Genomic DNA, 15,180 nt, shown 5'->3' on the forward strand with positions numbered 1-15,180 from the left:
TGGCTATTCATTTTGATCAAAGTGGTCTATTATAAAGTTACTTCACTCATATTTTACCAAAATGTTATATATATATATATATATATATATATATATATATATATATATATATATATATATATATATATATATATATATATATATATATATATATATATATATATATATATATATACCATGTGTACGGCATTACATTTTATGTTTCCTGTACCCTATGCTTTGCTTTTGTACAGGAATCTTCATTTGAGAATAAACATGAATAAATCAACTCGTTCTTGATAATCAACGTTTAATATGAACAACCTATATAATGAACATCGTTTTTGGTATAATTTATATATTTTCAAGAGATTTAAACTGGGAAATGTATCATATTTGCCGTTTTCCGTTCCGCGTTTTAGCAACACCCTCTTTAAACTGGAACTCCGCGCGTTTTTTAGCTCACCTCAACGAAGTTGGGGGAGCTTATGTAATACCCTTGGCGTCGCCGTCGGCGTCCCAGGTTAAGGTTTCTGGAGCAGTTTTCTTTTCAAGTACTTCTATGGCCTATATTAGTCAGAGATGCATGGAGGATGCTTCTAGTGTGTTTCATTGTACCAGTCAAGGTTTCAGATGCTGCAATTTCAGCTAAAGAATGACCAGATTAATGTTTTTGGAGCAGGTTAAAGTGTTTGGAGCAGGTTAAAATTTTTGGAGCAGGTCTCATTTCCAAGTAACTATAAGCCCTATATTGACCAAACTTGCATGGATGATACATCTAATGATGCACACTACTGAACTTGCTTCGGATGCTGGATCTGACCTAAATTTTCCGGATGAGTGACTAGGTTAAGGTTTTTGGAGTAGATCTCATTTCCAAGTAACTATAAGCCCTATATTGACCAAACTTGCATGGGTGATACATCTAAGGATGCACACTACTGGACTTGCTTCGGATGCTGGATCTGACCTATATTTTCCGGATGAGTGACCGGGTTAAAGTTTTTGGAGCAGATGTCATTTCCAAGTAACTAAAAGCCCTATATTGACCAAACTTGCATGGGTGATACATTTATGGATGCACACTACTGAACTTGCTTCGGATGCTGAATCTGACCTTTATTTTCCGGATGAGTGACCGGGTTAAAGTTTTTGGAGCAGATGACATTTCCAAGTATCTATAAACCCTATATTGACCAAACTTGCATGGATGATACATCTAAGGATGTACACTACTGGACTTGCTTCGGATGCTGGATCTGACCTATATTTTCTGGATGAGTAACCAGGTTAAAGTTTTTGGAGCAGGTCTCATTTCCAAGTAACTATAAGCCCTTTTAACTAAACTTGCATGGATGATACATCAAAGGATGCACACTACTGGACTTGCTTCGGATGCTGGATCTGACCTATATTTTCCGGATGAGTGACCGGGTTAAAGTTTTTGGAGCAGATGTCATTTCCAAGTAACTATAAACCCTATATTGACCAAACTTGCACGGATGATACATATAAGGATTCACACTACTGGACTTGCTTCGGATGCTGGATCTGACCTATATTTTCCGGATGAGTGACCGGGTTAAAGTTTTTGGAGCAGATCTCATTTCCAAGTAACTTTAAGACCTATCTGAACCAAACTTGCATGGATGATGCATCAAGGGACAAACAATCTCAAAACTTGCTTCGGATGCTGGATTTGACTTAAATCTTCTGGATGAGTGACTAGTTTTAAGTTTTCAGATAAGTCTATTCTCAAGTAACTGCAAGCCCTATCAGACCAAAATTGCATAAATGTTGCATCTAGGGATGCACTCTCCTAGATTATTAGTTTAGTGTGGGACTTTGCCTTACTTAAAGACAACATTCGTTGAGGTGAGCTCTGTAATCTCTGATTACCTATGTTTTCTCCTTAAGAGGACCAGTTTAGATGATGATTTAAAGAAGTTACCAAGTTCTGCATAACATGAAACGATTAAAGCATATAAAGAATTGACCACTTCATATAACGAATTAACAACGACAAATAATTATTAACCACATCATATAAAGATGTCACCACTGCATAGCATGGTTTTAAAATATATATAATAATTTTACTTTATAATATAATGATGTTAGTACTGCACATAATAAATTTTTCACTTCATGTAAAGATGTCGCACTGAATGAAATGAACTTGGCACTGCACATGCAGCGTGTTTCATCTATACTACTATATTAAAATAATAGACTCGAATTTTTGGCCTTTAATACCGATAAATCGGAAGAGTACTGTTTTGTTTTATATATTTTAAACATCATTGGTACTTGAAGATTACCAATTTGTTTTTATTTTTCTCAATTAAGCTTCGCTAATTAATAATCAACGAAAATTCCTAAAAAAATTCCGGAAGTCATCCGGATTTTTTGGATTTTACAATCTTGCGCGTGCGCATTACATTCACGCTAAATCAGGGTGTTCAAATCGTAGACTGATATTGCCTGCCTCTATTGTATATCGCGCATATCAGACAGGCAAGCCAGTCTATTCAGGAATCGGAGAAGACAAAAGTAATTTGTACTAAGTAGATATATATTTGTTATTTTATAATTTCTCTAATAAGAAATCATAAATATATATGAACAAAATATATAGCAAATTCGAGTCTATTATTTTAATATAGTAGTATAGATAAGAAATCATTAATATATAGCAAATTTCCAATGGAAATTTACACGTATTTGTATCATTGTTTCTGAGTTTATCTATGCAAATTTGATATTGTGGCCACGTGGGTAATCATTCGCCATCTCGGATACACATTGTAATTATGTTATTTATGTCTCTGGCCATCTCAACGCAAAAAGCTCATGATCGTAGAAGCAATATTAATGTAACTACCTGATTTTATTTTATCCTTCCTTTCTTTTATGCTTTTTTGAGGGGAAAGGGGGGGGTTACAAGTCCACCTAAAATCACATCTTGGTGAAGTGAGCATTCTTTTTCCGCCAAAAATTACAATTACATTATTTTCATTTCTTAACTTTGAAATAAATCGAAATAATTAAATAACGTCAATAAAACCAATATTCTCAATTTGAAATGTGTCTAAATGATTGCAACTTGAATTTGTTCGCCATGTTTACTATTACCTTCACTGCTGAGATTTATAATTTCACCTCCAAAATTTATTAAACTTTAAAAAAAGTGGATGAAATATGTAAATTATTGTTATTGATCTTCAGTACGTTATATGGAAGGGACAGCCTGTTCTAGGCTAGATATTTTCTAAATATGTAAAGGTTGTCATGGTAACTACGCTTGATAGGTAGTCTGAAGGCAGCCCTTGCGGCCCGTACAGTTCATTCTATCAATGCTGCTAAAATATCGATCGTTTGTAAAATATAATCCATGCATAGTAAATCTCAAAACTATGAGGTGGGACAAAATTAAGATCGTAAAAATATTTATTCAATGATGAAATGAATTATATTTAATCGTAGCAAACAAACTTATGTTTTATTAAATCGCCACAAGAAAAAATACACCAGCGTGAAAACAAGCTGTCCTCTTCAGCAGCCATGACAGTTCTCATGTGATGTAATGACTTTTGATTGAAAACGTTTAATACTGCAGTAGATTAATTTTTGTTATCACTAAATAGATATACAAATGTTTATGAGGTATGTATTATATTTTTGCTGCATTATTTACGTATAAAGTAAGAAAAATTCCCATATTCAGTTCAAGATCCGCTCCCAAATTCTCATTGGCTGTCCCAAAATAAAATCGGTCAAGGTCAGTAAACTTTAAAGTTTGCGCTAAACTCAGACTACATGTATATTAAATATTTTGGAAAAATTTATGCTCTGAATAATTAAATAAGAAACATTTACTTTAAAATGTTTCTGATTACATTGTATGATTTCAAATAAAAAATGGAAGTGATATTGTATGATCCAAAAAGAGTTGTAACCCCCCCCCCCCCCCCCCGGGAAAAGACTTCATTATTGCAGCAAGAAGTACCTTCAAGTTCCTACTTTCCTACTTAGGATACCCTTGCTTGGCTTATCTAAGATAATCATAATTTTTGTATCCAAATATTTTAAACTTAGCATAAACAAGAGGTCCATGAGCCACACCGCTCACTTGAGCAACTAATGTTTTAATGGTCAATTACTCTAACCCAAACAGCTTTAACAAATCAGATATATCTGTTTAGTTTTTTATATTAAATTTTTGAAACATATTCTAACTTTTTTCTCCAAAGATTTTCATATGTAAAATTTACAGTAAATATTTTGCCCCCCCCCCCATCCCATTGTGGTTGTACCCTATCATCACCCCTGTGATCGTCATCATCAAATTTGAATGTACATTATATGAATTTATATTTCAGAAAACCTCTCTGGTCAAATAGTTTTGGAAAAGAAAATTCATAAAAAAAAAAAAAATCCTATAAATACTCCCATTGATACCCCTCCCCCATTGTGGCCCCACCGTACCCCCCAAGGGTCATGAAAGGTCATGATAAGATTTAAACAATTAAAATTGAGAATGCTTCCACATAAGTTTCAACATTCCTGGCCAAAAGGTTCTTGAGAAGAAGATTTTTAAAGATTTTTCCTATATATTACTATGTAAAATTTCAACCCCATTGAGGCCCCACCCTACCCCTTGGGGTCATGATTTTAACAATTTAGAATCTACACTACCTGAGGATGCTTCCACAAAAGTTTCAACTTCCCTGGCCAAATGGTTCTTGAGAAGAATATTTTTAAAGATTTACCAAAACATTTCAATATTTCTTAATTATCTCCCATTGAAAAAGGGCGTGGTAGCTCATTTTAACAATTTTGAATCCCCTTTACCCAAGGATGCTTTGCGCCAAGTTTGGTTGAAATTGGCCCAGTGGTTTTGGAGAAGAAGTCGAAAATGTGAAAAGTTTACAGACGGACAGACAGACGAACAGACTGACTACAGACAAAATGTGATCAGAAAAGCTCTCTTGAGCTTTCAGCTAAGGTGAGCTAAAAAGTAAAACAATTAAATTACATTTGTTGAATCATAAAAGATGAAAAAAACTTTCAAATTGGTCACTACATTGTATTTATTTCGAATTTTCAATAACTATAACAGGTTTAAACACAACTGAAGCAAACATATTGTTTCCAAAAATTGAATCAAAATTATTCAAAAACCGAGGTTTTTGTTTTAATCGAATCGATCCAAACTATTACTAATTTAAGGGTATTACATTAATTTTTATCAAAACAGACAGTCATGAGAGCATTTTCTTATATCATATATTAGATAAAGTCCATTTGATATTCTTAATTTTTATTATGATCTCTTGAACAACCAGTATTTTTTTGAGGGGGGGGGGGGGTATATGCTTCACATCTGCTAAATTGTGTAGAAATACCAGTATAGCACATTTGTCCATTTTCATTTCTGCTTTTACAGATTATATACATGTCTATTACCTGTGTATATATAAACTATATGTATTAGCAGTGCTTAATAATCTTTTATTGTTGAGGTCATATTTTGAACAAGTTGAGATCTGCAGTGTTAAAATTGTTACAAAATTTTTTACACCTTTAGCTTAATAACTGATTGTGTAAAAATACCACCTTAGCACATTTCTTCATTTTCATTACTTTGCTTGATATGTATCAGCAGTGCTCAAATCTTTGTTGTTGTCATATTTTCAATAAATATCCATAATTTCTTTTATTAAATTTGTTTGGAAATGTGAAATTTATGTAAGCTCTTGCGTGATTCGAACTCAAGACTTGATTTATAGCTAACTGGGGGTCAAACCCATTCTGCGCTACGCCGTTACGCACCAATTTTAAGAACAAAAACAAAACAAAACAAAACAAAACAAAAAAAATCAAAAACAAACAAAACAAACAAACAAACAAAAAACAGAATTATATTCACATTCATTGTTTATTTCAAAAGTACCTTTCAATATGAATGTGTCGATGTATCTATTTTGTAAATGTCCGATATGCACATTGATGCATTCATAACAATGCCAACCCGTGCACGCACGGGCAAAGTCTAGTATAATGTAATGATTGCACTATCACACAAACTATTTTTATAGCTGCATATATTGAACTTATCACATCATAGAAAGATTTCATTAATGAATATAATGGAATAACCACTGCATATAATGATTTTACAGAATAATATAACGATATTATCACTTCATTACATTATTTAACCACTACATATAATGACATTGCCATTGTATATAATGATAAAACCACTGCATATAATACAATTATCACTGGATATAATGATTTTACCACTATAAATAATGACTTCACCACTTTATATAAAGGTTATACCACCTCATATAATATGAAAGTGACCTTCAGGCAGCTATGGCGTTCCATAAGTACAGAGCATTATTTTATGATCAAAATTCCTTTTCTCTGCGCAGAGCTCTGTACGAGTATATAAACTTCTGTCGTGATTTTATCTGTTCCTTCAGTCAATTTCTGTGCACGCTTTTCAACAAACAGTAAAAAACAAATAAAAAAAAAAAAATAAATTAAATAAAATAAAATAAATAAAAAAAAAAAAATGGTAAATCGTGGATCGAGGGCCCCACCTCACACAAAATTTGGAGGACTTCCACATCACCAAGCCAGTGGTTCCAGTGGTGAGCTTATTTAGTCAATAGGGAGACTTTCTTTACTTGAATCGCCCTTGCTGCAATAATGCAGCCCTCTCAGATTTTTTTTTTGGGGGGGGGGGGGGGGGGGGGGGAGAGGGCTACAACCCCTTAGGATCTCCGTAATGGTGCAAGTGCGGGAGTGATTCACTAACGCACAGATTTCAGCTCAAATTATCAGTAAGTGGGTATTTTATTAAAATATCTTACCTGAACTCATAAAATGTAGTCATGCAAGACATGAATTGATCCAAAAATATACAGAACAATCCGTATATCGGTTATTTTTCGTCAACATCACAACTTGAATTTATCCGCCATGTTTACTGACCTTGATCGATTTTATTTTGGGACAACCAATGAGAATTCGGGATCTAGGGGAGCGGATCGTTTCCTTTAAGCATAAATATCATTGTTTATGAAAAAAATATCACATGGAATGCTTTTATTTATCGATGTTTAGTGATACCATACAACACAATCATTTATCAACACCGACATTTACTTTATCAAGTGATTCTAAATTTCAAGCGCAAGTCTCTGTACATCACGCGAGAACTGTCATGGCTTCTTTATTTTACTTGGTTTTCGCGTATAAAGGGCTATGATGTTGATAGTGAATAAAAATTCCGTCTTATTGTAAGCAAGTTGAATGCAAAAACAATTTATTTTGCCTGCAGTCGCCCATATCTAAAAAATATATTTGCACCATTACGGAGATGCAGTGGAATTGTAGCCCTCTCCTGAAAATATCAGATATAAAAAAATTGGAGAGGGCTACATTATTGCAGCTAGAATCGCCCCCGAAGTTTCGTCAAATAAATCGGACGACTCGGACATATTGCGGGGAAAAGGTATATGCGTTAAAATGCGTGACTGCGGTGAAGGGGGTTTACTTAACAATTTTTCAAGGGGATAATAGTCTTTATTCTAATATAAGAGTTAACAGACTTAACAGAGGATCAAAGAACCTGAAATGCTGTTAATATATGTAGTTTTCTAATAATAACAAACATTGCATTAAAAATTATCAACGAAATTTATTAAGGAATCCTTACTAGAGAATTTGCAACTCTAGCAACTCTAAGTGCAAAACTTAATATAATAGATTAATATAGTGAGTTGATTTTGAATATAAAAATAATTAGAGAAATAAACCCACCTCTACTCATCGATCAACATTCAACAAAATAAATATATAAATATAAAAACACCAATATGGAAGCACCAAGTGAAGATTAATACTGCTCTTCAATGCCATAAAAACTAAAAACGAAATACATTGTACATGTTTGAAACAGAAATGGCTGCATTTTCCGAAACTCGAATTTTACGACATATTCAACCAGATAATGAATTTCTGCACAAAATAGTTTAATCTAACTTTCGTCTGAGAACTACATAGTTGGGCAGCGTTCGAATTGTCGATTCTGGTACCCAGGAACCGGAACAACAGACTTCCGCCCAATGTGACTCAAAATTCGTCCCATCTGTCCTCGACTCTTTCTTAATATTTTTTGTGCTTCAGGATATCGAACACGTGGCACTGCACTCGAGACAAGTCGAGAACTTGGAGGCTCATGCATTATTCTGCTCATCCTTCCACCGAGATCTAGCGTGTAATTCGGATCTCCCTCGGGCTTTACTCTAGGAACAGCTCTAGAAGATTCAGGCATACGATTATACTTATGTAGTAAGTTATTCATTCTTTTGCCTTTGTCTAATTCGGCATTGTCTTCTGCCTCTGGTTTGACCCTAGGAACTGCTCTTGTGGACGGTGGTGCTCCCGGAGTCTTGGGACTGTGAATTGTGGTCTTCATTCGTTTGCCTTTGTCAAGGTACGCGTTACTCTCTCCTTCCGGTTTTACTCTAGGAACTCCTCTATCTGACAATGGCAGTTTTCCATAACTATGAATCAGATTTTCCATTCGTCCTCCTTTATGAGGTACGACTATTTCTTCAGCCTCGGGTTTAACCCTCGGTACACGAGGTGTAGGAGCAGACTGGGCATATTTATGTATAATTCTCTTCATGCGTTTTCCTCTACTTACTGAAGCAATGGGTTCCGCCTCGGATTTGATCCGAGGAGGTGCTGTTTCCGGTCTCGGCGTAGCTTTTCCATTTAAAAGAGGTTTTATGGTTCCGTTTTTACCATGCTGGTAGTTCGATTTACAGGAATCTGTCGGGCACCGGGGGACAGGACGCGGTGTCCTTCGCTCAGTAAAACAACCGAAGGCCCACTTCCCGACTGACCCTCGATTTCGGTTGTAGTAAGATTCACCCTCCGGCCGGACACGTGGTACATATACGGGTTCCCGGTAAGAATCTTCTAAATCATACCCCGGATATGGCGGGACAGGGGAAGCAGATGATCGCGATGATGTCACTTCCACATACATCCTTTGTCATCTGTAAAAGAAATCAAAACTGAAAATAAATACATAGAAGATATACATGTACATGTATATAAGTTTGAAATACGTGTATCTCAAGGGCTCAAGAGGACTTTACTCACACTGAAACACGATGTCATTGTTAAAGATATTGTAACTAAGCTCATTGTTTCTTTAACGTACATTTCATGGCAAGAAAAAGATATTGCCTGATTAACTATTATACTACTTTTATTTATATAAATGAAACCATATTAAACCATATTAAAAGGCAATAGTGAAATGATATGTTTATAATGAAGTCATTGAGAGTTTAACAGTTTAAAGGATTATTGTTTGGAGACGTCGCGTAACCCTTTTGTATACTGCGGTCATGTTCTCGGGGAGTTCACCTTTCATTTAGAAATCTAAAGAGAAGAGATTTTTTATACATATTTAAAAACGTAGTGTTGTCAGCATTTTAACAATAATGTTTTTTATATTTTGACGATACTCAAGTAATATACATACAAATTGTGTAGTGCTGAATTTGTTGAAGTCACAGGACAACTCTCTCTCTCTCTCTCTCTCTCTCTCTCAAACATGATTCACACTGCATACCATTTCGCAAAAATAAGTCTTACAATTTTATTCTTCAATGTAGCTTGCTATATACATGTACAAACTTTTCATATTTGTATATGTAATGATAGTGGGAAAAAAAGTACTGCAGAATTTAAAAATTGGTCACTTGATCCATAAACTTCTGGAAACTACTAGATAAACCAGGCTGTGCGATATCATTTATTAATGTGTTGTATAGACATATCCTTGATAATAATATCGTTAAGACTTGGCAGAAATTTTTTTTTTTACAGCGAAGATCAATAAGGTAATGGAGGTGTGCATATATAGAGAGCAACAAAACAATCAGGATCGTGCGATGTGGTACAAGATTGGCAAAAATTCAATCGTTAATTCAACAAGGCCGATTAAAAGCCATTCATATCAACGCTTTTTTGTTTATTTCTCAGATGTATATCTAACCGGAACAAAAGGAATATTTTTCTTTTCATTATACGAATTATTCTGTAATTGTTGTTTTTATTTTCTTGTTTAAAACATAAAAATAAAATCCAATTATAATATATGCGTACAAATTTTATCTTCATCACATCAAATTTCATAGGTTCTTGAAATAAAAATGAATTTAAAAAGAAATAAAAATACATGTGAATATCTGTCAATGAAAATAAATGTTTAATTGAATTATATAAGTAATTATTGTTTTATACTTACATGGGTTGGCCCTTCCTCAAAACATTACACCGGGTAACAGAACCATCACAGGTTATCGATTTTGTGCCGGTAAGATCAGGTATTTAAATCAGAGGAATAGGTCAAACGTATCTAAAGAGAACGAGGCGTGGATCAATCAACACTTTACACATGTACTCATTCAGGGGCGTATCACGTAGGTTTGTTCTGTTCGTAAGAACACCTTTGTTGTAAATTACATTTATTCTGTTTGTATACACACGTTTATAATTTATGGTAATACAAAAAGAAAAAAATATAAAAATATATATTATAATTATGATAAATAGATACATAAATAAATAAATGAAATATTTTTTTTTAATTCAAAAAAAAAAAAAAAAAAAAAAAAAAAAAAGAAGAAGAAGAAGACAGCTGCGAAAATCTGCAGTATATCCGTACTTTAAGTTTCACATGTAAAAATTAAATAATATAACTTTGATATAAAAACTTTTACAACCTATTTTATCAATTCAGTCTCTGATAAAGATATTCTCCTAGATACGTTGATAAATTTCAATTTCAAAAAAGTTTCCAGAGGGATCTCAAATTTTAACTGGGCAATATCGAGGGACAAACAATGTCATAAACATTGTTGTGTTCGGGGAAAAGAAAATATATATTTAACATGATACAATCAAAGATAAAAATAAAATGATAACCTCCTTAATTTAGTTAATTTTAAAAATAAATAATTATGTACCAAAAAAAAAAAAAAAAAAAAAAAAAAAAAAAAAAAAGATATTAAGGACATATTAGGAATTAACTAAATAAACATACTCAGTTATTTAGCATACATTGAAGAATTAAAAAAATGTTTGAAAGAAAAATTTTAAGAACATGGACGTTAGCTAATTAATTTTTCCCATATTGATGTGGATAATTTTACATTCCATTTCAATGGGATTGTTTGATGTTTAGGTAAACGAAAATTATGATTTAATTCTGAACTTAGGGAAAAGGAATAATAAAAGAAAACCGGCAAAAAAGATCCTGGAGATATTGAAGATTCATGCCGTAAACAGGTAAATTAACAACAAAACACACAATTAAGTTAAACATGTTTAACCAGGGACATATATACTAAGTAAGTATATGGGTCTCTGGTTTAACTATCCTTTAGTTTAGATGATTCTTCGGGTGCATTTAGACAGACATAGAAGAACACAATGCACAAATTAAACCATCCTGAAAACGGATCTTAAGCATACATTTTGATTTGTCCGTGTTAGAATAATTTGGTAAACACTAGTTTCCAAGAAGTGGACCTTATAAAACACTTAAATGGACTGTATGCAGATTTCAAAGAAGAATAACTCTTATTATACCAGTGTACGTTTGCACTACGCCTTCAAAGTTTGGGAGTTATCTTTCTTTTTACTTTGCATATATTGCTTCAAACAGTCCAGTTCATGTGCTTTGGGATTTAGTTTGTATACATATAATGAACTTTTTTTACACTTCATATGATATTATATGAGTTGAACCTATGTTTAATTTTATTGATCCGAAGTATGTTTTCTACCAAGTTTAGCGATATTGTTGTGCATTGCATGGATTTACTTTAATGCCCTGAATTCTCAACGTGGGGATGTAGCTCAGTGGTAGAGCGCTCGCTTTGCATGTGAGAGGCCCCGGGTTCGATCCCCGGCATCTCCAGAACTTTTTTTTTTTTTTTTTTTTTAAATTGTTTTTACTGTGAAAAAGCCAGTTGCATTCCATTACTTACAAATGTATCCAAGTAATTTTGAAAACTTATCGAAAAAAAATTATTTTAAAATCATAAATTAAATATCACGTATATGCTGTTTTATGTACAAGAAATTTTTTTAAGTGCAAATTGCAGCGATTTTCATTGTTTATTATTATCATATATTTAGATATACATAGAAAAACACACAATACACAAAATACACCGTCCTGAAACCGAGCCCCTATGATATAGGCGCCAAATTTTTGTGTATATCGTATCCTGTATATCCTTATAATAGTAAGTACATTTATCCACATGCAAGTATGTGGTGAAAGCAATTAATCTTTGTTACATTCTGTGCTGTTGTACAGTGTATATGGTAGAAAATGGTCACTGTGTTGGAAACTTTAAACATATGAAGCGAACGAGATGTGCACGTCTAATAAAACAACAATATAGGCTAAATCTAATTAAAGAAAAACATGCAGTCCACTGGGGGAAAAAAACTTTTTTGCAGGACATTTACTTCCTTGATAGTATTTTAAGTACAGCAACTAAGGAATTTTCTATTGCTGTTGTACAGGTCACCGTAACAAAAATGGATTTGCTTCATTTATGCCAGAGATGACCTTGAAATGTTCTTCATTATTGTGTTAAAATATAGAGTTAAATTAATCAGAACAAATAACGTAATTGAATAGCACTATTATACCCTTTCTGTCGACATTTATACATGTAATCTTTTAAAGATATATAAAATAATAGTGTAATGTTTTCCCTTTTCTCGAGCCTGGAGTCTTTAATAAGCAGTTTTTCTTTTTCCGTTTGATCGTGGTAAATTTAACCAGCTTCGCTTCCCCCCAGAAGGACAAAGCATTATGAAAATAACTCCAATTCTGTACTACATAACATGAATTCAATTCTCACAATCAATATAATCTAGTTATCCTAAATCCAATAGTCAAATTGCTTGAAAATAGATGAAAGGTTCCAATATTTAACTTGTTTTGTAAAGTTGTTAATCCCATTGAAAAGCCAGTCTTTATATTGGTAATCCCCTTTAAAGGTTTGCGATTTATAGAAAATTTGAAATGACCTTAAGTACTTTTTTTGATTGTTTGACAAATATTCCTTCTAATTTAAAATATGACATCTTAAAACTTGCATTTTTTACTCTGTGTGCAGTTTTATAAATCAATGCATGTGTATTTTTGCCTGAGTTCATTACATATGTACACACATAATGCAGACTTGCATTTTTTTTTTCATTTTATCGGCATTTCCAGTACATGACTAGATCATTATTTGAAAATATTGATCCAATTCTTGCAGTGTGGCACTATTTTTGCACTTTAACAGTGAATCAAAATCACTTTACGTAAAAAATAAAAATAACAGATTAGTGTCAAACTATAGCTAAATCAGAGCAAAGCCCCCCTTATACAACATTTCCTGTTTTTCTGTGACCTTCCAATGTAGGTATGGGTTTAAAACAGACCTACCGACAGTCTGAAATCATTTGTTACATCTAGGTATATTAATATTTTAATTCTTTCCTGATGACTATGTGATACCCTAGAAATGTCCTGAATATTTAACAGAAATTTTATTTGACAGATTAGAAAGTAGGATAAGTTCCCGCGGGATCCAGAAGAAATGAAAGAAGTCAAATAGAGGTGAATATTTTTTTTTTTACCTAGGAAAACGAATTGCTCGTAGATATTATCTACTTGTATTGATTACAGAACTCGTAGCATCTTAGGGTACATGCGTCATTTGCAGAAACATGCAGGCCTAGCATTTATCCATGGAAACGTATATGATTTCCATGGAAACCAGAATGATTTTTCTATTTCAAATGAAAAAAATATTAAGGTTAGGCGAAGAATTCGGTTAATGAATTCTGTGGACAGCATTATTACAGATCCAGAAACTGACAGATTTCTACATAACAACGTCTGGTAGAGATGACATTATGACATGATAATGAAGAAAAAAAAAATGAAGCCTAAAAGAAAAAAAATTATTTTGAATTGTGTGTGTATGAATCAAAACACAAATCCCCTTGATTACATTCCAACATATCAACAAAAAGTTGACTATATAACGACTTAACACTTTTTACAGATAAATACAACACCCATCAAAATAGAGTGTGAGCTATTCTACACAAATCGACCTAAACTATGAAATTTTAATACACTTTTTAAACATGTGGGAAAAAAGCGATCATTTATACTGAGTTGAATAATGTTGCAAAGTGTATGGTATATATCTAACCTACATGTATATAGGTATTTACATGTACATTCTAACACAGACGACAAAAAAAGACCAACATGGACAATTAAGAAAAAATATTTTTATAACGTGAAACGGGATTCGATTTAGCATCCCTAATAAAAATCAATTTCTGGTCACATGACCAAAGAACCAGCAGGTACAACTGCCCCACGGTTAGTGTCAATGTGCGCGTATTTGCACGACCGTTACGGGTAACGCGACCCAGTCTATTGTGACCCAATGTAAATCGCAGTCGAGTTATTTACAAAGTAGGGATTCAGTTTGTACGAATATAATTGGAAAATCGTTAACAGTGTCGTGGATTTTTTGCATCACATTGTTTTAAATGTTGGGAGGGAAAACATCATCAATGAAGTATAATGGATGCGCTTTAATATGAAAAGAAAATGACTACTTCAATATTTTTTTTTTTTGGATCGTTTCTATAAATTTTTAAAAATGCACACTGTGCTTCTTGTATATAGCTAGACAGATAAAGAAAAAATGATACCCCCCCCCCCAAAAAAAAAACGATGTTAAGCTATAAATATACATACTTGAAAAATTAACCCATTCAGAAAATCATATGATTCATGTTTTTACGAAGTCAAAGTAAAAAAAAATGTCCATGATGATAGATTTTAAAGCTAAAAAAATGCTTTAAGACCATCTGAGAACAACTGAAGAAAGATTGTGAATTGAATTGACCTGCAATAGGAAAAGATGTCAGAAATACTGGGTATGTCTCTTCAAAAAGTAAGGTTTGTTCGATTAACCACTCAATAAATAAGTGTGCTCGAATATATAAACTGCGTGTCAAATTTTCTAAAATATAACCATACAGCTTATATAACAA

At 33.0% G+C, this 15,180-nt stretch overlaps 1 protein-coding gene and 1 non-coding gene across 2 annotated transcripts; one reads left to right on the top strand and one right to left on the bottom strand.

The window, feature by feature from the left end:
• Positions 1-8,027: 8,027 nt before the first annotated feature.
• On the bottom strand, positions 8,028-10,393 carry LOC133189024 (uncharacterized). Its single transcript, XM_061324466.1, has 2 exons — positions 10,331-10,393; positions 8,028-9,068 (listed from the first exon to the last, which is right to left on the bottom strand). Exon 2 carries the CDS (start codon positions 9,056-9,058, stop codon positions 8,057-8,059), a length of 1,002 nt encoding a protein of 333 aa, XP_061180450.1. The 5' UTR covers positions 9,059-9,068; positions 10,331-10,393; the 3' UTR covers positions 8,028-8,056.
• Positions 10,394-11,935: 1,542 nt separating this feature from the next.
• Trnaa-ugc (transfer RNA alanine (anticodon UGC)) lies at positions 11,936-12,007 on the top strand. Its single transcript has one exon. It is a non-coding gene; the product is annotated as a tRNA-Ala (tRNA).
• Positions 12,008-15,180: the final 3,173 nt, after the last annotated feature.

This window comes from Saccostrea echinata, unplaced genomic scaffold (genome assembly GCF_033153115.1).
Source record: "Saccostrea echinata isolate AGI-Se365-2 ecotype Australia unplaced genomic scaffold, CSIRO_AGI_Sech_v1 ptg000016l, whole genome shotgun sequence".
NCBI lineage: Eukaryota > Metazoa > Mollusca > Bivalvia > Ostreida > Ostreidae > Saccostrea > Saccostrea echinata.